The sequence below is a fragment of the Rutidosis leptorrhynchoides genome, chromosome 4, assembly GCF_046630445.1.
Source record: "Rutidosis leptorrhynchoides isolate AG116_Rl617_1_P2 chromosome 4, CSIRO_AGI_Rlap_v1, whole genome shotgun sequence".
NCBI classification, from domain to species: domain Eukaryota; kingdom Viridiplantae; phylum Streptophyta; class Magnoliopsida; order Asterales; family Asteraceae; genus Rutidosis; species Rutidosis leptorrhynchoides.
Window position 1 is genome coordinate 51116596 of NC_092336.1, and position 20768 is coordinate 51137363.

The 20768-nt window shown below is 34.3% G+C and overlaps 2 protein-coding genes across 2 annotated transcripts; both read right to left on the minus strand.

Moving 5' to 3' along the window:
* Window positions 1-1369: 1369 nt before the first annotated feature.
* Window positions 1370-13162, minus strand: LOC139843451 (clathrin heavy chain 1-like). Its single transcript, XM_071833530.1, has 30 exons — window positions 12950-13162; window positions 12266-12470; window positions 11363-11451; window positions 11189-11267; window positions 10969-11096; window positions 10432-10530; window positions 10223-10331; window positions 10058-10137; window positions 9751-9978; window positions 9605-9670; window positions 9336-9452; window positions 9018-9215; window positions 8789-8905; window positions 8599-8658; window positions 8384-8470; window positions 8172-8255; window positions 7962-8096; window positions 7822-7884; window positions 7638-7742; window positions 7423-7535; window positions 7072-7324; window positions 6561-6697; window positions 6190-6468; window positions 4755-5757; window positions 3558-4043; window positions 3304-3474; window positions 3001-3186; window positions 2155-2277; window positions 1949-2059; window positions 1370-1845 (listed from the first exon to the last, which is right to left on the minus strand). The coding sequence occupies exons 1-30, from the start codon at window positions 12992-12994 to the stop codon at window positions 1696-1698; spliced, it is 5106 nt and encodes a 1701-aa protein (XP_071689631.1). The 5' UTR covers window positions 12995-13162; the 3' UTR covers window positions 1370-1695.
* Window positions 13163-14614: 1452 nt separating this feature from the next.
* LOC139844167 (uncharacterized) lies at window positions 14615-17308 on the minus strand. The gene is made up of 5 exons (XM_071834370.1): window positions 16845-17308; window positions 16364-16456; window positions 16068-16223; window positions 15559-15933; window positions 14615-14920 (listed from the first exon to the last, which is right to left on the minus strand). Exons 1-5 carry the CDS (start codon window positions 17128-17130, stop codon window positions 14769-14771), a joined length of 1062 nt encoding a protein of 353 aa, XP_071690471.1. The 5' UTR covers window positions 17131-17308; the 3' UTR covers window positions 14615-14768.
* Window positions 17309-20768: the final 3460 nt, after the last annotated feature.

A 20768-nucleotide genomic window follows, 5' to 3' on the forward strand; every position in this document is an offset into this window, starting at 1 on the left:
TTCATTTCTCACTCAACAAATAATCATCTACCGTCATACATATCAAACCTACTTTCAATCACTCTCGATCGATTATACAAGGAATTCGAAAATAGATGTCAGCTTGTTTATATTCATCTTCATTTTGTGATCACATAAGTGTATTTTGACATGTCAAATATGTCAGTTTGATAGTAAAAAGAACCACCTCTAACTTTGAAGAACTTCTAAATTACAAAGCTTTTATAGATACAAATGCAATGCAACAAGTTACATATAAATGTTATTTGATGTTGATATTATTAATTAACCAAAGCTAAAAACCACAAAAATGCATTGTTAATTAGTTGTACGTTATATGAAATGTTCTTATTATTAATTAACAAAAGCTAAATACCACAAAAATGCATTGTTAGTTAGTTGAAATATGAATATGTTCGTGTACGAGCATGCATCACAATGCTTGTGGTCTCTTATTTACTTTGATATTGAAATCTGATCTGAAGTATAATGATTATGTAGGTAACAAAAAAATCTTCACATACTCGATGTGCACATGTAATAAAATATACGGAGTATTAATATTTTCTAAAGGTAGCTTTGAGGTTTTATCAAATTACTATGCCTTTAATCTTAATATGAACTAATTAATATTCACATTTAATTTAGTCCAAAAGTTATGGTAGTTTTTTTTTTTTCGATTTTTAATTCTCATTTGAACCAAAGTTAAAATATATTTGAAATTCCTTATGAATTTAGCATTCCTTTTATGACCTTCTTGTTTGTTATAACAAGTGATTTGAAGAATAAAGATTCGAATTCTTTGATATTCATTGCGGTAAATATTATTGTTCCAAAAACTAAACTTATATAAATATTATTACAAAAATATCACCGTCAGATATATTTTTTTTTCATTTATTCACAATAATGTCACTCATTAATCATTCCCCCCATTAATTTAATTATTTATTTATTTCAGGTTCAAAGTTATGATTTTTTTTTACTTCATTTTACTCAAAGATCTCTAATCAAACAATCTTTGCCACAAAATAAGACACCTCTATTCACACACTTGTATAAACAAAGCCCATGAATACGGCAGAAATCTTGCATAGGATAGTATAAAAATCTTAAGACCTTGATTTTGAACATAGAAACCGAGATATTCGCATATCAAGTCACCTGAAAAATGAAGCTATGGAGTTCTAGATTATATTTTACACTTTTTTAATCTGCTTGTGAGCAGAAGTAATTTGCTAACCGCCAATTTTCCCTACAGAATGGAGCTTTATTTATTTATTATTATTATTATATTTTTGTTTCTATTCACACGAAAGTGGAAATCTTCGTAAATAAGTGAAGCGCCAGATGAAGGGAATGTAAACTCTTAAAGAAAATGGATGATAAACCAGTCTTGGACAGAAAAAATACATGCAGAAGTCGACAACATATAAAAAGCAGCATATACATCCTATGGAACCCTCGTTTTGGTACACAATACATAAAACAGCAGACTCATCATGCTGCCCTACTAGCTGCAAAATTGTCTCAGCTACGGCTACCGAAAGAATATTACACGAAAACTTATCCACACTAGGAAAATAAAAAACATATCAATCTTTCATATTATTCCTTTAATCTGAAGAATTTTGCCCCCAAGAAACGTACCCTAGAGGAACCCATATCAAATTTTACTCAATACCGAGAAAGCAATCAGTAGGAACCCATTGGTGGCATTCCAAATGGAGGCATTGGCGGCATTCCCATTCCGCCCATTGGTGGTGTTGGTCCTGGTTGACCATATCCACCACCCATACCTGGTGGTGCAGGTAGAGCAAGTGGTAGTAGTTGAGCATACATATTCTGCAACCCAAAAAAACATGTATGGTTATCAATCCAGATCTTAATTTTCATTTATAAATCAAATAAATATAAAATATGATAAATAATTAATTAAATAAAATACCTGCTGCTTGATGACATCCTGCTCTTCATTCTCCTTGGCTTTATTTTCCTTCACTGCTTCTATTTTGTCCTTGATTAGTTCATCAACCTTGCCAGTGTATTCACGTATAAACTGCAAGAATCAAGAAATGGGGAGTTCAATATCTAATTACAGTAAGATCCAGTAGCTGATGTAAAGAGTAGTAAATAAGGTATATTGATTTATACCTGAAGCAGATATGGGAAGGCAAAATCAATCATGTTGTTCAACCAGGCCAGCTCAAGTGCAACATCGGGGCGGATTAGATCATAACAAACAAAGAGACATGAGGCAAAACATTCTTTCTTTCCCTGCACGATTAAGTAGAAGAGATACATGAGCAAATTTACTCAATAACAATGTGATCAGTAATCAGAAAACGGATAACAGCAAGGTTATCAAAAGATAATATACAGTTCATTACAGATAGACATGGTTAAGGAAATTTTCAGTGTGTAGATGTGAGTTATTTTTTCACAATTCTATGTTTGTAACAACTCAAATGCTCTCTCTTATATTAATGCAAACAAAGCACGTTGGTACATATAATGGAATGAGTTAGATAAAACGAAGTGTGTTTTAACTAACTATATACTATTGATTAATCACAATCAGCTGTAAAGAAACATGCTGCAGAGTATGCAATCAGTTGTCTAAATGTTATCACCTTCAGGGAACTGATAAACAAAATGGCCAAAATGGATATTTTAGTATCTTGATTATTGTTTAAGCATTCAAACTTATAAGATGTTATTTGTTAGCAATTTATTTTAAAAACTCCCCATTTTAACTGCAATAGTTAAATTTTAACTAGTCATTAACAACAAAAAAGTGGGTTAAAAATAGAGGCTTTTAAACGCATCTTCAAATTTCTTAAGAAAATCAGTCTTGTTAGAGCAGATATATCCAAATCATGTTATTAATCGTTTCAATAAACGGATAATTCGAATCACTTAATCTGAACACTAGATACTTATTGAAAGTTCATATCGCAATAAATTAGATATCATGTTTCAATACACCCCCTAATGTACCTGATCAATGAAGTAGACGAGTAACTCCTCTGCAAGTTCACGATCACCAGACTGTGAGGCAGTTTCCATGGCATCTTTATACACCTTATCTTTCTTAGACAATGCAATTGACTGTTTCCATCTGCCTGCTTTCTTGTAAATATATGCTGCAACACGTCTCATCTCAAGTAGCTCATGTTTCTCAATCTGCCAACACAAAAAAAATAAATAAATAAATAAATAAAAATAAATAAATAAATAAATAAATAAATAAAACAATAAAGAAATGTAATAAAGAAGTTTGAGAAGTGAAGTTGAACCGACCTTTTGAGCAAGGCCTATCTGGTCAAAGTTGTCATGTAAATCAATAGATTCACGCAGCCTATCATAATCTTCTTCCTCAACATATATTCCATTTAATGCCTCATTTACAGCAGATACATTATTGCTTTGAACTGCCACCATGTATGGTTTAATAAGATGAAGTTGCCCTGCCTGTATATCAGAAACATCAATTTGAGTAACTGTACAAGTTATATATATAAAAAATATAAGAGGCTCATTGGTGTGGCACAAACCTTCTGCGTTATATCAACCACACGTGTATGGTCAACACGTAATGCAAGGACATTAAGAACATCATTGATAAGATCTGGATGCTCTTGCAGGTAAAAGTGTACAGCCTTGTAATACAGCTCAACGTTTGCTACTTTAACAACAATATCCTTAAACTGCATATGATCCCAAGCTTCTGGAGAATGATTCATGACAGTACTTGCAGCATTATCAAACTCATCATACTGAATATACAAGTAGGTCAGTTCTTTCCAGTGATGTTGTTCATCACACGCACGGATGAGTTTTGGGATGTTGAGACGTGTTGAGAAGAGTTTTATATGTTCCATCAACTTCTCGTGACGGTATCTGGCGTAAAGTACGCCCAACTCAGTAAAGATACCCATATGAGCACGTTCTAAACCTAAACCGCTCTCCATGAGAGATATTAGTTCATTGAAGCATCCTCTGTTCTGGTAATATTCACTCACCTCCTCCAGGTCATCCACCTACATATCTCAAGAAATTAAGATTTACATATCCACTAACTTCAAAAGGAAATATACAGTATATACACACATAAACATTTGTACATCCTAATAGTTTCACACCACCTAAAACATGTTGAGTTACTAAAATTTAACATGTCAGGCATAAGTCCATGCATACTACCAATGATCCAGTTGATACTACAATATAGAGGTGGCAACTTTACCCACTTACTCATAAATGGGAGTTTGAGAGAATTTGAATAATGTTTGAACCCTCAGAAAGGTTAATTTGTCAACCAACTCACCAAACCAGACCACTGAATAAAAAAGTTTGATCCCCATTTGGAAGCAAAAAATAGCTAAATATGAAGTATTTAAATAGAGAAGGGATCAGAAGTTGCTGAAAGTGTAACTTCAGAGCATGAAACCTATTGAACCTCTTTAAAAAGATGGCCAGATTATTATTATGATTGATTGATGGGCAATAGCTAGATTGCTGTAATCACATTTGATCCAGTCCATTTGACTGTTCAATTTTTTTTTTTTTAGTTATTTCAACCTAAATCAATTCAAAATATTACTACTAATTTACAAAATTTTATCTGCAAACCTTGGACAAAAAGGAATAGCCCTGCCGCCCAGTTGGACCACGACAAAGGTTACCCATTTTGAACCCACCCACCCAAACCGCCCATTTTGTCACCTCTACAGAAGGATTAAAGATATCACCTGCACAATAATATTCAGACCGCAAATCTGAGCCAAGCGAAACTCCTCAGCATCAACACAAGCAAAGCAGACTTCTTTCCAAGTCTTAGCACTATTGGCTTTACGAGCAGCATCAACAGCACCTTGAAATTGTTGCAGCCTTACAAGTGTGACAGCAAGTTTAGCCCAGTTGGAGATGAAAGCATATATAATCTTAGCAGCTTCATACAGAGCTTCATCAAACAAACGATCACCAACATTATGAAGGTTGGCAACATTAGGCATGAGAATGAATTCCTCAATGTCACTCAATCTGTCAATCTTTGCATATGCATAGATGAGCTCGCCATCCACTTTGGGCTCCTTGGTCTTTTGTCTAACCATCAGTAGATATTTCACCAAATCATGGTAGCATTCAGTGTCCTCAGCAGCACGAATAACATCCAAGAATTGGGTAGAATCATCAGCTCTAATGAATGATTCTATTGCCTCACTAACTAATCCTTCCTTTAATTGGGCTTTCGCCACCTGGCTCCACACAGCATCTTCTTCAACACGAAAAGCAAACTCTTCAGCCCGTGGAATACTTTGGATATTATCCAATAGAACATTGACAGCTTGCACATTTAAGTTGAACTTTTTGAATATTGCAAATGCTTCTTCATACAGTTGTGCTTCTACAGCCACCTCACCAACAGCAGGCCCATCAAAGTTGTCTAATCTGTTGATGTAGTCCATGACTCGCGACGAATCAGCTTTAATGGCAGTTAAAATAAGCAGGTTTTGGAGGTTGAAATTTCCACTGAAAGCTGAATTTTGAAGGACAATTTTCTCAAGTAGCTCGATAAGCTCATGTGGAAGATCAGCAGTCATAAAAGCCTTGACAGCAGCAGAAACCTGCTCGGGGCTTTTGCTTTCAGGCAAAGCAGTAGAGACGACTTGATCAATGAGCTGTCTTCTATATTCATTTTCAGGGTTCAGAACCTTATCCCAGAGATCAGCATCCATCCTCTCTACAACATACCTACAAGAGAAAATGATATAAGTTAAAATTTACTCAAGAAACACGGTAAAATGCAATTGTACTAGAAGCTAAAAAGAGAGGGAAAGATGGGTGGTTTATGTTGGTTGTTGCAGGCTGAAACAATTAAGGTCAGGTTGACAAGCAAACACTGATTTGTCCACTTCTTGAGATCTTTTTGAAAACAATCAAGGTGTTTTGTATGATTAGAAAAACATTATTGAACCATCAATCAAAATTCTTGAATATAAATGATTTATGATGCTGTATGCACCAAAAGTGGACTTCTTGTAACTCAACCTAATTCCCTTTTGGCAAATATTTTTTATCTGGCACATTTGGGATCAAACACGACCCAAAAAAAAACCCATTTGTAAGTGAATGGGTCAAAATTGCAACCTTTAGAAAATAAAGATTCACCGGAAGTCAGGTTACCTTGCTTGCAACTTGAAAAGAGAATTCTTGTTTGTTACGTTGACAAGTTCCTCGTCACATTGTCCTCTGCGGTACGCAACAACGGCAAGTGTAGGATCACGCTTCTCACAATATATACCCACAACACGCGAATCATAATAGGGGTTGGTGGTAAGGAAATGTTCTGGATTGTTGTTGCTATCTATTATAATTTTACCCAAAGCATTGTGTACATGGGGATCTTGACTTCCTTCACTCACAAGGTGCTCCAAGAATTGGGTAAGTAACCGAAGTCGATTCCTAAAAATTCATAAAGGTAATGATATAAGAAGACAAATTAACATAACGAAGTATTAAACATACAGAAGATCAAAGTTAAAGAGAGAACACACCTCTTTTCACACTCATCCACAAGAGGCTCAACCGGAAGCAGAGAACGAACAGATAAAATCAAACCTTTAATGAAATCTTCAGGACACTCGTCATCCAAAAGCTGTCCTACAACTAAAGGAGCGTTCCCTGGGTTGACCTATATAAATATTCCATACGAACTCAGATACACAAGCATTGTTAAATTGCAGATAGACGTGGATATTACGACCTAGGTAATTATGAATGGCTTGATTCAGGTTATATTTTATCTTTAAGGGTGGAATAAAAATGGTGAAAAAGGAAGACTTAAAGCGACTTTAGGTTTACTTTTAATGCATAAAGCCTTTTAAATCATTTTATTACTAGGAGGAAGGACGGCATAGATATATTTGTAATCATATTTCACCATGTAACAGGGTGTTGTGGTCAACAAAATCTAACCCACCAGTCAGTTAAATCCTACCGGCTAATCCACCCAAATCTGCTACCCATACTTACAAATGAACACCAAGTCATTATTAGGGACCATACCTTCTGAACATAACCTTCAATATAGCGAAGCATATTGTTTGTATACAGATAGTGAGTAAGATCCGGGACAAAGCCAAAGCGATCACACACATTGATCAATGGCCTTGCATCAGGAAGCTTGGCTTCCATTAGAAAGTTTTTGGCCTTCTCAGCATCATAAAAGTTTGATTCTCTTGTCACACGCTCAACCTCCTTGATTTGTCCTGTCTTTGCAGCTGCCTCAATATACTTAAAGTGGATATCAGGATCCTCGCTGTCATAACAATCTTCCGTTAGTGCTAGTAGATAGCACATACAATAAACCAAGAACTGAAGCTATTTAAATAACAGTGTCATTTATAGCCAACTTACCTGGAGCTCAGATATGACCCCAAAAAGAAGTATAGACCTTCGTATGATTTAAATTGCTCAAAAAGTTTGATGCATGCTTCAACACCCAGCTGTTCACAGTATTCTTTGGCAACCTACAGTTCACACAATAGTCAACAAATAGGAATCAGCTTCTATTACCATTGATTTGACTTCAAACATTCACCCTTAGAACATAACTTTGACTTCTTATTTACCTGCACAATTATCTGAAGGTTTCCCCTTAAATTAACCAGCAGAAGATCCTTCATGCACTCAAGGGCCCACTCCTTTGACAGTGTCCCAAAAAATTCTACAAGAGACTGATAAATAAAAGAAGTTAGATAATAGTGCAGATAAACATCACAATGTAAAGTACACAAGTCCAGAAATAGACAAAACCTGTGGCTCAATAGCATGTGTGTTCACAATGACGCGCTTGATATCAGGTAATTCACTGTAATGCTGCAGAAAAACAGAGTTTCAATCAAACACATTAGGTATCTTCCCAAAAACAGGTGAGTTTCTACACATTAACAAACCTGAAGAGCGCGGACGAAAAGACCCGCTTTCTCACAAAGTTGAGCAATGCGAGGACGATCATAGTGACTAAACATTCCATTTGCTAATATAGCGTCAGCAACATTAGGGAATGTCACAAGATTGATTTCAAGAACCTGTACAGAGTAGAAATGTTGAGATTGAATCCGCATTTAGATGGCTAGAACTCATTCGCATTTGGTGACATGTACCTTGGTTTGCAGGTGAGCATGTTCTGGCAGGTTGGGCTTAAGGACATCCAAAAGGAAAGCTGTTGCCTCCCGAATTAAATTTCTCTGAAGAAGATTGAATGGATGAAAAATGCATTTTAGAAAGTCTAAAACTATATAATGTATACAACTTGATGCATCATAAAAGATATTATAATATCAAACTCAATCATCTTTGTGTATGATAAATATACCTGGAGAAAAAGATCTGTAATTGTGTTGTAATCAACTGGACAGCCTCCCTCCATTTGTGACATCATCAAAGCAAAATTAACAGCACCCTGCAAAATGCAACACAAGTTAAAAAAGTGTATCTTCATGAATCTTAATTTAATTCTCAACAGAGCCAGGTACACATTTTAAACTGGTGAAATAACATACATATATTCTTGCGGTAAAGCTCTAGTACCTGAGGATCTGATCGAAGAATCGTTTGCAGAAGAAACAAATAATCAGGTGTATACCCAACCTGCACCAAATGAAGATTTAATATAGGATACTTTATGGCACATGGATATTATTATTATGGATACCTACTTTAAGTTAAGTTAAACTAGAACACCCGACACCGACAGTTACTGCAAAGAAGCTACACATACCTGCTTGGAGTAAATTAGAATCTTGTCAAACTCTCTCCGCTCGGCAAAAGCTGCAACAACTTTCGGTGTTGCTCTTGCTTTGATGTAAATTTTCAAAGCAAGATCATTGTCCACAGTCTACATATAAACAAGGAAGCAAGTTTTAAACATAGCATATATGCTGTGAATAGAAGGAGACAATTGATTACTGCAGATTACTAGAAAAAGACAAAATTTCAAAATTGCATACCTTTACAAGATCTCCAAGCTCCTCACTGCATTCCAGCTTGTCCTCAGCCAACCAATTCTCCAACAGATTCTTCTTGTTCTGGTTAACAACAAGACGAGATAGCTCCAACGATTCAAAAGCATTCAGCTTTCCTTTAGTTAAAAGTGTACCAAAGTATTGCAACAAAGGTGGTGTTTGACCAGCTTGCACAGGTACACTCTGCAATGACATACAGAAGTTCGCTAAAGGTCAAACTGGCATATAGCTTTATAACTATAATCAGAGATTAAACCTTCATAGGTAACATCCATTGATATTTAAGTTCATAGAGGTACACACCTGAAATTTTGCAACGGTGTCTGGTGTACGGAGAATGCCTTGGGGAGACTCTGCGGCAAGTTCAGCAGCTTCTTTGTACTTGGTTTGTGCAAACAATTCTTGAAATCGTTGAACAACCTGATAAGTTGGAAATCAATCAGTCAACCATTGTCAACTACTGACAGGATTACATACATGAAATGACTTGTCTAGATTATTTTTTCAACATACTTCCAAAAAAGATAAAATAAACAGAAAGGGTCTCTTGAAGAAAAAACTCCTAAATTTACCAGATTCTCTGCTCCAGGAAGGTTTCCTCTTTTTGCAAGATTGACGGCAAGTTCCAGGTTGTTCAGCTGCAGTGACATATTGGTTTAATTCCTAATATAAAGAAAATGGTATAATGATTGTGGACGGAAAATCATTAGACACGTACTTGTCCACTAACAAAAGGCACAATTGTTGACTCATTTACAGTTGCAAGTAACACCTGCCCACGTCTGTTTACAGCATAGAAGCCGCCAACTGATGAAGCTTCAGAGGTAAGAAAAATAGGATCTGGGCTAATCCTATTTCTATAAACTGCAGTAGCTGTTTCAAGATCATACACGAACAAAAGCCCCAGCTTGGTAATTACATAAATCAGACTATATTTGTGTGATATCTGCAAAGTGATAAATTCACACGTAAGTTACCAATGAAGCTTGAAGCTTCTTATTTGATGGATGAAAAAGACAAAGTACCTGCATAGCAACTGGAAAATCATCTGGAAAGTCGGGAGGGAAGAAAAGGTCTGCTTGTTTCTTAGCAAATGCGGCTTTTCCTGCATATGTAAATGACAAACATTAGCTTTCATGCATATGAAACAAGCAGATACTGAATGATCATAGACTATATTGAGAATAAACCTGGCTGGGCACCAAGCTCAATGACATGAAGCTTCGATGTAACTTGTCCAGCATTGGAGCTTTTTGTTGCAAAAGAAATAAGAATCGAAGGATTCTCATTTCCAGGAACCTGTGATCATTATCAATTCAGCTGACGATGTATTGAAAAAAATAGCAAAGAAATCATACTCTTTTAGCAATAGTACTAACAGAAAGGAACACATTTTTACTTTGAAAGAGGCAAATGATGCTGCATGTGCTTCAAGAGCTTGACTGCGCTGTTGATCAACAGAAAAGAGCTGCATGTTTCCTTTTACTAGCTGAGGTCTCTGTTAGCATCACAATGGCAGACATGTTACTAAAGCTGAAAAATCCAGCAAACTATTGCCAAGAATGGTTCTCTATGATACAAGAATTCATTAAAAGTTGCACACAACTGCATAATAAATAGAGTATTTCAAGAGACACACTAGATGAATCCATCAATTCCAAAGAATATCTTGCGTGTTAGTAATGTAATACTCCTTAATAAACAACACTGATTTGAGAACTAAAATTAGATTAATTTAGTTACTGTTTCCGCAAAACCTAGAAGCAAGGAAAAGGGAAATCAAAGGTAAAACCAGGCCATAAATAATACACGATATATATACAATAGTGCAGACAAAATTAGTGATTGTATTACAGTGATTGTAATACAGTTGATCTAATCAAAACCTTAAAAAATAAGGTGATCGACTGCAAGAAGATTACAGAAAACAACGAACCTCTGGTGAGCCAGGGGCAATCCCAATCAACACCAACCATTTCTCAGATGGATCGCATCTGTAGTTAATAATTTGATTGTTGGCTAAATTGGCAGTTCTATCAAACATCTTTGTAGGTTCAGAATCACCTGTACCAAATATAATGCAGAACATTCACAGTTTAATACCATTTAGGAAATAAGTAAGTAGTATTAATCCAAAAAAATTGATGATAATGTACCCTCAATCGACCAATGATACACCGAGGTCTGAGTTACCATGCCCAACATCTTCGGAGAAATCCACTTCCAAAAGACAACCTGAAGATGGAAGTATAATAAGACCAGATACACTCGAACGTAGAAAACAAAATGAAAAGGTCATAAACCATTGATATACAACATATTGCTGTTACCTGCTCGGGCATCTGATGGGACTTCATTTTGGCTTTCATCTCAATATTAAATATCTGTAAGTGGTCTTGAGTAGTTCCGGGCAGTTGAGCTTGAACAAAATAAGACCTTTATTAGCTACAGATATAAATCAAAACTTACTCTTGTTTCTCTAAGAACCTTCATACGACTTTTGAGCTTTCTTTCTACATTATTATGAAATATAACTATAGTTCAATTTTGAGTTGACATAGAAACTTGAAAAAGTAAAAGAAGTCTAAACAAGTTCAACTCTTGTAACACCATGACTTGCATCAGGTATAGTTTTCAAACTTGCAAGTTTTTGTTCCATTTCAAACTACTACAACAGCATCAAACATCTAAGTATATGAACGTTGACACAGCAAATATATAAACCAATAGCTTAACAGATACCATGTTCTGTCACAAGCATGAGAGAACATGACAATGAGCACTAAACTGGTCTAAACATTCCTTCACAAGGTCACTGAAAATCATTTTACATCTCTAATTGACTATAAGCAACCAAAGTGGCAAAGTGCGATGTTAATTATATCAAACACTACAACATTAATCACATAACACCCTGTATAACCCCACCCACTCTCCATCCCACAAAACTAAAGTAATTCTCATTCTGCATCGTTTAAGTTAGAATAAACATTTCAGTTTTAAAGAGGTTAAAGCAATTTCACCTGGGGACCCACATGTCAAGAAGGCAAAGATTTTATTGATAATTCATATTAATGAATGGTACTTGGTTTAAACTGAAACCATGAAATTCACTTTGATAACCTCTTATTTATCATTATGAGCAGATATCTTATATGTCTAACTGATAATAGACCAGAATCACTATGCACAAAAAGTTAAATTTTCCGAATTCCAGCAGATTGAACGAGTACCTTTTAAAGCCAGTATCTTGGAAACTGGATTCATGAGAGCTGAGTCAGCAGTAATCGGCCTCCTTAGAGGCTGTGAAGGCATATTCATATCGATAATCACCACACTATTTTGAGGTGATGTTTCACGTACACATATAAACTTATCTGACTCCATTGTGACATTGGTAAACGTAATAAACTGTGGATTTATCCCGACGCTTGGCAACTGCAATATCGTGTAATCAATCAATGCGAAAATAACCACTAATGAAAAACCACATCAATCAATTACCAAATAGATCTGAAATTAGAATTCTAAGCAAAACTTTTTGTCTAACAAATCAAAGACGATACATGAATTATCAAAGTTAATGACCTCGCATAAAATCAACACCATAAAAACTCAATATGTAAGTATAACAATAACATATAGTAAAATGTGCTACGTTAACCTACTCTTATATGATAATACTAGATCTAGAAGAAATTTAGTAACCGCGTATCCTCTAATGTAACATATCTACAAAATATAACCACACAGAAACACCAATTTGTAATTATTTATTTCAATTAAACCTAAATGACGAACAAACTCAACGAAAACAATAAGATTAGCAAATTGAGCTCTGTTATCAATAGTATAAGTGTGATCTATTCGCCTATGTACGTATAATAGAAATTAGGTTTCCGTTGAGATTGACATACCGTGAGTGCCTCTTTCATAGTAATCGGAGCGTTAGCGGCCGCCATGGTGGAGGCGAAATAGATCGAAACGACAGCAGATCAGGTGTAGATGTGATCTACGCAAGGAAAACTGCGTTAATTGAATCGCCGGTGGAGAATTTCTGATGGCCGGAGAAGAAATAGTCGGCGATATATCGGAGGCGAGAGATCTGGAGAATGTGTAGTCTGGTAGTACTTCTCAAAGGCGAAGACTTAAAAAAAAATACAAAGCAATAGGAGAAATGTGTGTTGTGTGAAGGTTAAATATATCAAGATGAGACTGTAAAACTCGGTCCTTCGTAGTTAAGTTACAAAAATTAATGGTAACAATTTGTTACCGTTGATAGATACATAAGATCATACGGAGTATAAGATAACATTAGATTCACCGTTAGAGTATTTTTTTTTTATTTTTTTTTTTCGAAAGATATAGCACGAGAAATTAAGGTACAACACGAACATAGAGCCCACTACAATTGGATTGGGTACTATGGAGAACTCGAGAAAACATGTTGCAAAGGGAGCAACATACATACATATGAACTAATAAAAACTAATCTAATCTAAACAATTTAACCGTTTCTAACAATAGCACCTTAAGCTATTATTAAGTTGTAAAAAAGTTATTAGTCCGCATAGCCTCCGTTTGGTGTTCGCTTAATTTTAAATTTATGGTTTTTATACCTTTTATTCACGTTTATGGTGACCGGTTCTTCATTCGAATATACTTTTCTGTTAAATCTTTATACGCTAACTGAATAGCGTATTATTAACTAGAAAAACATAAGGAACATGTATTCTAATCGAAATTTAGGTAAGAAAACTCTTTTTTTTTTCAAAAGAAAACAAAAAACGCTAATGAATATATATCCTTTTCCTTTAAAACTACGAAATGTATATCTTTTGAAAATCTACAGAATGTAAATATTTTGGTCCGGTACGTTTTCACCTTTTTCAGGTTCGGTCGGTCCCATATCGAGTACAAAAAGAAAATTTAGGACCATGGACGTACCGAAATTCCTTGGAAATGCTCGGTTCAAGTCCAGTTCGTTCCGATCTTAGGGTTTTTCCCATACAATGCACACCCTACACAAACTACATGGAGCAACAATATAATGTACTCTTGCTTGCATCTATCAAGGTGGTTAGTTATTAGTTATGCTTTATATTGTTTGGTGGTTATTTTGATCATATATTTGTATGTTAGTTTGGGCAGTGTTACTCCAGTCTTTTGCTTTATGAGAGAAAGTTTACCATAGGAAAAAAAAATTCTCTTCCCGTCTTAGGTCATAGGTGCATCGACAGAAGAGGAAATCACAATTCATTTTGCTCAGAAGGCATATCTTGGAGTGAGAGTGTAGCGGGTAAGGTAAGGAGGCTGCCAGAGAGGAAGGCAAACCGGATGATTAAGCAAGGATAAGTTAACACGTGTCGGAGAAAGCCAAATGTTGTAGGTAAGCTCTATACGGCCTGGAGCATTTATTCCTATTCGTTTGTAAGTTGTTCAAATGATTATTATGTGACTGTTTGTCAAAAAAATATAATGAATCTTGTTAACTTATGTTAGGATAGCATTTTGAAAAATTAGATAGAATCACATATTCATGATCTGATACTTTATGCTTAATATATATGTATACGTATATATATGCTGAAAAACATACCCTGTAATTGAATAATTATAAAGGGAGTTTCACCAAGGTGTGATTAACTGTACATGATGGACCCAAGAGACTTACATATTAAATGTCCATTTGGGATGAGTTAACAAAACATAACCATAGGCACATTTAGAGAAACATTACAACACCTCAAAAATAGAAATCAACAAAGAACTCTTAAGACTAATAACCAAAGCAGAGACTACTCCTCCCTCTCTTTCACCTTCACACCCTTCTCTCACACTGTCCATCCATTCCAGAATAGAGTCTTTAAGATGATCTTTGTAGCATGCTGCAATTTCAAAAACCACAAAAGAAAATAATATTTATCAAACTCTTCGTGCAAAAACATAATAATAATAATACTCCGTAACATAATACAATATTTCAATATAAACATAAATATGTTATTATAAGTTCAGTATCAGCTGCTAATCATAATAATAAAAGTCATATGAGTGTATCACAATGCAATGCAACACCGCATACAAAGAGAAAAAGAGACACGAGCAGGATTTTAATAAGATAACTTGGATGGATACTTTAATTGTCCTAAATAGCATAGCAGTAGTATAAATGATTTCATAAACTCCTACGGTTTACCTGTCATGAGTCTCCTAATTTTGTAAACAAATCAGGAATTCATAAAACTAATCATAGTAAACTTAGAATCATATAGCCTACTTGGATAATCAACAACTTGGCCCCTAACATAAATCCACATTAACTGAAGATCTAAAAAGAATAAAGCCTATCAAATATAATCTAATCTGCTAATAATAATACTAACAATAATCAGAGTCATATAAATGTAACACAAAACAACACAAACACAACATACGAAGAGAAAATAGTAAGCAGAATCATAACTTAAAAAAGATAAGATAGGTAGATATATTGTTCTAGATAGCATAGTAGTAGTAAACTAACTCTGAAAAGGGGCACCGTAATCGACATTGACTTCGAACACCCTGGGTATGTTGACCATCATTGAATCATCAAGACGAGGAAATACAATCCTGAATTTGCCTCGTATGATGCGAGCAGTTACCTTGTGATGATGGTAGCGAAAGCACGGCAATGTAACCAATTGCTTAGGAGATGGTGTAAGATCATATGAAGGATCAGGTTGTTTATCGGTCCCAGTTACTACCACAAAATCTCGAGCAATAAAAACCTTGATGCTCTGATTACGGAGTGGAGACACGTCAGCAGTAACAATCACCGTTTGAGGATGTGAGCAACAACTGATGTCAAGATCAAGCAGGTGTAGATATCTCTCCTCAAGCATATCAACCGTCATATCTGATCACAAAAATAGATGTATGTGTATATTACAAAAACAAGCAGCATAACATTAATTTGTATATTCTCCCTCGCATAGTTAGTTAAACTCCCTAATAACAGTATATTTAAGTAGTAAATAATTAACTTAGTACCTTGAAACAACGGGACGATCTTAGTGGGGAGGTTATCAACGAACTTGACTAAGCTATCGATAACAACCGGAGGAGGAGACGAAGGTGAAGCTGCTGGTCTCGCAAGTTCATACAAAAGCTTAACTGTGGTCTCATGTGTAGCCCTACCAAGCATTTCTGTTCATTTTTGCAAATTTATTAATTATTCGTATTACTCATCGACGAATTACTGTATCAATTAATTTACCTATTATGAAATTGATAAAGAACTAAGTAAAAGTAATAGACATAGAAATAGATAGATAGATTAGATATACCCTTCAAAAGGAGGCTGATTTCACTAACATCAGTATTTACTTCTGTAGATGACTTAATGGTTTCAGTCAGATTCATAATCTTCCCAAGCAAATCTGATGCATCGGTGTTCAATTAGTTTATTTAATCATATATAACGAAAAGTATCAAGTCATTAGTAGTATAATTTGGTCAGCCCTAAACCAAAAATAAAAATAATAAAATAAGAATAGTAACTAATTGATAGTTTACCAGCAGCACTGAGTATGTTTATCATAGAAGCATGCATTACTATAAATAATTTAACGCATATATCCAAATTAAAAATTAACGTCTCGAACGGCAAAATTAGGGTTTCAACTAATTAAATATTAACTCCAGGGGAACATTATATCTCGAAATTAGGGTTTTGACTCAAATAAACTTAGTGAGCCCTAAGCCAAAAAAAAATTTTAAAAAATAAAATAAAAAAATACTGTAGTAACAATGGGGGTAGTAATATACCTGCTGCACTACCAGGAACAGGAAGAGGAGGAGCAGGAGCAAGAGTAGAATCCTTCTTCCTGAACAATTTAGTGAAGAAACCACCTGCTGACTCAGCTTTTGGATACTCGTATAACGGCAACCCTATTATTCTTCTTCCATATTTCAGCTCGTCGTGATAATTATTAACAAACTCCGATGAAGAATGATGAGTGCTTGTTGTCGTTAACAAACGCCCAAATCGTAAATTTTGTTGTGATCTTGATAATCCGGTGACCATCTGTCTTCCATATTTCAATAATGCCATTTTTCCTTCTTCTATCTTCTTTAATTTTGGATTTAAACTGTTATAATAAAGTAACACTCACCCTGTCTCGAGATAAACACGCAGACACGTTTATACCGTTTTAAAAAAGCCCTAAAAGTTAGGGTTACATACTTGCATACTTTTCTTTTCCCGCAAGGTTCCTTCTTACCCGACCGGATCGGCTTGGATCGGATCGGATCGGACCCACCCGACTTTATACTTTTATATACTACTGGAACTATATTATCTCCCACGTGTTTATAAAAAAACATGATTATGTTATTTCTATGTTATTTTTATTTTTTATGTTATTGTTATTAACTAGTAAATGAGCTCAGTGGCGGAACCAGCATGGGGCAGGGGGCAGATGCCCCCAGTCGATTTGCAATTTTTAGTGTAAAAATTTTGGGTTTTTCGATTTTGCCCCAGTGAAAAAAAAAATTTGCCCCAAAACCACCATATTTTGCCCCAAAACCTTCATATTTTGCCTAAAAACCTCCACATTTTGCTCAAAAATCACCATATTTTTCCCCAAAACCTCTATATTTTACCAAAAAAAAATTGATACGCTTTAAAAAAAATTTCGCCCCGGGTGAAAAAAATTCCTGTTTTCGCCACTGAATGAGCCCCCGCGGTTCGCAGCGGAAGGCTAGAACGGACACTAAGGGAAAACGTAATATTAAAAAAACAATGTGTATTAATAATAGCCTGAGATATTTAGCGTTTTTTGAAAAGCGTCCATTTTGCGTATAGGTAAGTGCATTGTGTTCGTAAAATTATTTCGAGTTGAACCGTGGTTTCGGAAAAATTTAACGCGTGGCAAGTAAGAAGATGTGGTCCGTTGAAGATTTGGGTGAGTTTTTTTGAAGTTTTTTTCTTTAAAAATATGTAAGTTTCACTTTAGCCCTTGAAATTTGAGGTGTTTAACATTTGTTAGTAAATAGTGCTAGTGGATACGACGATTTAAGCGAAATGTACAACTCCTCTAAGCATGTAAGTGGGCTACTATTCATCAATAGTAACCCACTTTTGCTCAAATGTAATAGTAATAAAAAGTTAGTTGATCTATTTTGTAAAAAAAAATATTTTTCGACATCTTTTGGTAGCATTGAAGGGTTGTTCCTTTTATGAAAGTTGTTTTTTTATCGTTTGAGACAAAAAAAAAAAGTAGCACAGTAGTAGCGTGGTGAGTGTTATTATTCAATATTTTTAGTGTTAGTGATGAGATAAATAATATTTTAGAATATAGGTATAAAATGGGGGGGTTCGATTTGTATTTTGATGAAAGTTAGGGGGTTGGGTGTGTGAAAAATGAAATATTAAATAGTACTATAAAATGGGGGGTTCGATTTGTATTTTAATGAAAGTTAGGGAGTTGAGGGTGTGAAAAATGAAATATTAAATAGTATTATTCATAACTAATAAGACAAATTTTGTCTATTAGTTATACTAGTTGTGGAGCTCTCGCTTCGCGTCGGGGGCTCCGTTTTGAATTCAAGTTAAAAAAAAAGTCTTGATCTATTTTGTAAAAAAAAAAAAATTTCGACATCTAACATTGAAGGGTTGTTCCTTTTGTGAAAGTTGCTTCTTTTAGCGTTCAGGTTTTTTTTTTTTTTAAAGTTAGTTGATCTATTTTGTAAAAAAAAAGTTTTTCGACATATTTTGGTAGCATTGGAGGGTTGTTCCTTTTATGAAAGTTGTCTCTTTTATCGTTGAGGAAGAAAAGAAAAAAAAGGAAAAAAAATAAGTTAGTTGATTTTTTTGTAAATAAGAGTTTTTTTCGACATCTTTTGGTAACATTGAAGGGTTGGTTCTTTTACGAAAGTTGCTTCTTTTATCGTTGGAGACCCAAAAGAAAAAAATACTGTAGCACAGTAGTGGCCCCTGTGGGTCCACTGTTTGAGCGCAGCGTAAAAATCGGTAAAGCGTGGTGGGTGTTATTATTCAGTATTTTTGGTTTTAGTAATGGGATAAATAATAGTTTAGAATTTAGAATATTGGTATAAAGTAGGGGGTTTGATTTGTATTTTAATGGAAGTTAGGGGATTAGTTTTGTGAAAAGCGAAAATATAAATAGCACTATTCATCGCATATAAGACAAATTTTGTCTAGTAGATAATACGTTAATTAGTAATTATAATTAAATTATTATTATTATTATTATTATTATTGCAAAAAGAAAAATTATCAAAGCCATGTAACTTTTCAAAAAATATTACTGTAACAAATTACAAAACACGAAAAAATGAGAGATATAGATTTAAATTGTGACTGATTAATTTTATTAATTTTAGATAAAAGAGGACGAAACCTCAGGCACAGAATATATAAAAATTATAAATGAGTTTTTTTACAGAGTATACATAACTACACAACTGACCAATAGATACTTTTGTATCAACTCATTTCAATGACTTTGACCCAACTCAATTTAAATTTTACTATTAATTAAGGCACCTCGTTTATGTTATTTAATTTAATTTATGCATTGTTTGTGGCTCTAGCAATACTCAATTTGAAATACATTTTCGATGCCATCCCTATTACATTACATTTTATGTTTAATTTATAATCTCATTTACGTACCAACACTTTTATGAAATTTTATGGTAACAAATATTTGTTTGTAATGATGTACTCTTACAAAACTAACTTCAAAACACACATAAGCATTCTCTAAGTTCTAAGTTCTAAGTTAAAAGGTATGTTTCCTGAAAAACACGCAAGATTTTTTTTCTTTTCAAACTAACGAGGATGTTATAGACAAATGTAAATACAATCTTTTCGTTACTACTCTTTTTAGATGCAACTCAAATATGTAAGTTCAACTTAATTCTTTATCACATATTACCCTTTAGTAATAGCGGAATTTCAAACACGTTTAATGCATCTTTAACGTAATCCCAAACACGTTGAATGCATCTTTAACACTCAAATAGTTAAGAACAAACTTAGAGAACCTTCATGTCAATTTTATGAGTCATGTTCAATAACTAAAAGTGGACATTTTGTATAAAAAAGTGAACCTTTATATACGTACTAGCTACTCACAAGTCACAACAACGTACGATTGATGCTACACTTTTTAATGATAAATACAGTTAAGTCATTTCCACATGTATCATCACTTAGTGCCCCACTAACAAAATAAGTTAAGTGAAATACTTTTTTCCGGAAACCCCAAGTTAGGAATAGTAGAAAACGATGTTTTTTCCAAAATGTAACAAACAAAACTACAAGTCATGTGTAGGCTACTATACGGTATATGGAATTTAATTGAATTATGTCATGTTTTATTTTATGCTCCGTATATCTCGTATTTTTAATTGTGATGGTAAATAATAGTAACAAACCAATGATTATAGTAAAAACTAGTTGTGGAGCCCTCGCTTCGCGCCGGAGGCTCTGTTTTGAATGCGAGTTAAAAAATATCTTGATCTATTTTGTAAAAAAAAAAAAAAAAAAAAAAAATCGACATTTAACATTGAAGGGTTGTGAAAGTTGCTTCTTTTAGCATTCAGTTTTTTTTTTTAAGTTAGTTGATCTATTTTGTAAAAAAGAATGTTTTTCGACATCTTTTGGTAGCATTGAAGGGTTGTTCCTTTTATAAAAGTTGCTTTTTTTATCGTTAAGGAAGG

Coding starts and splice junctions, on each gene's coding strand:
- LOC139844167 (XM_071834370.1), bottom strand. CDS start 17,130: ATGGCATTATTGAAATATGGAAGACAGATGGTCACCGGATTATCAAGA. Junction 16,457..16,844: donor TGTTCCTGGTAGTGCAGCAG/GTATATTACTAC, acceptor CCGATGCATCAG/ATTTGCTTGGGAAGATTATG. Junction 14,921..15,558: donor TTACGGTGCCCCTTTTCAGA/GTTAGTTTACTA, acceptor TTGAAATTGCAG/CATGCTACAAAGATCATCTT.
- LOC139843451 (XM_071833530.1), bottom strand. CDS start 12,994: ATGGCGGCCGCTAACGCTCCGATTACTATGAAAGAGGCACTCACG. Junction 9,671..9,750: donor TGCCTTTTGTTAGTGGACAA/GTACGTGTCTAA, acceptor ATGTCACTGCAG/CTGAACAACCTGGAACTTGC. Junction 8,659..8,788: donor TTCTAATTTACTCCAAGCAG/GTATGTGTAGCT, acceptor CATTTGGTGCAG/GTTGGGTATACACCTGATTA.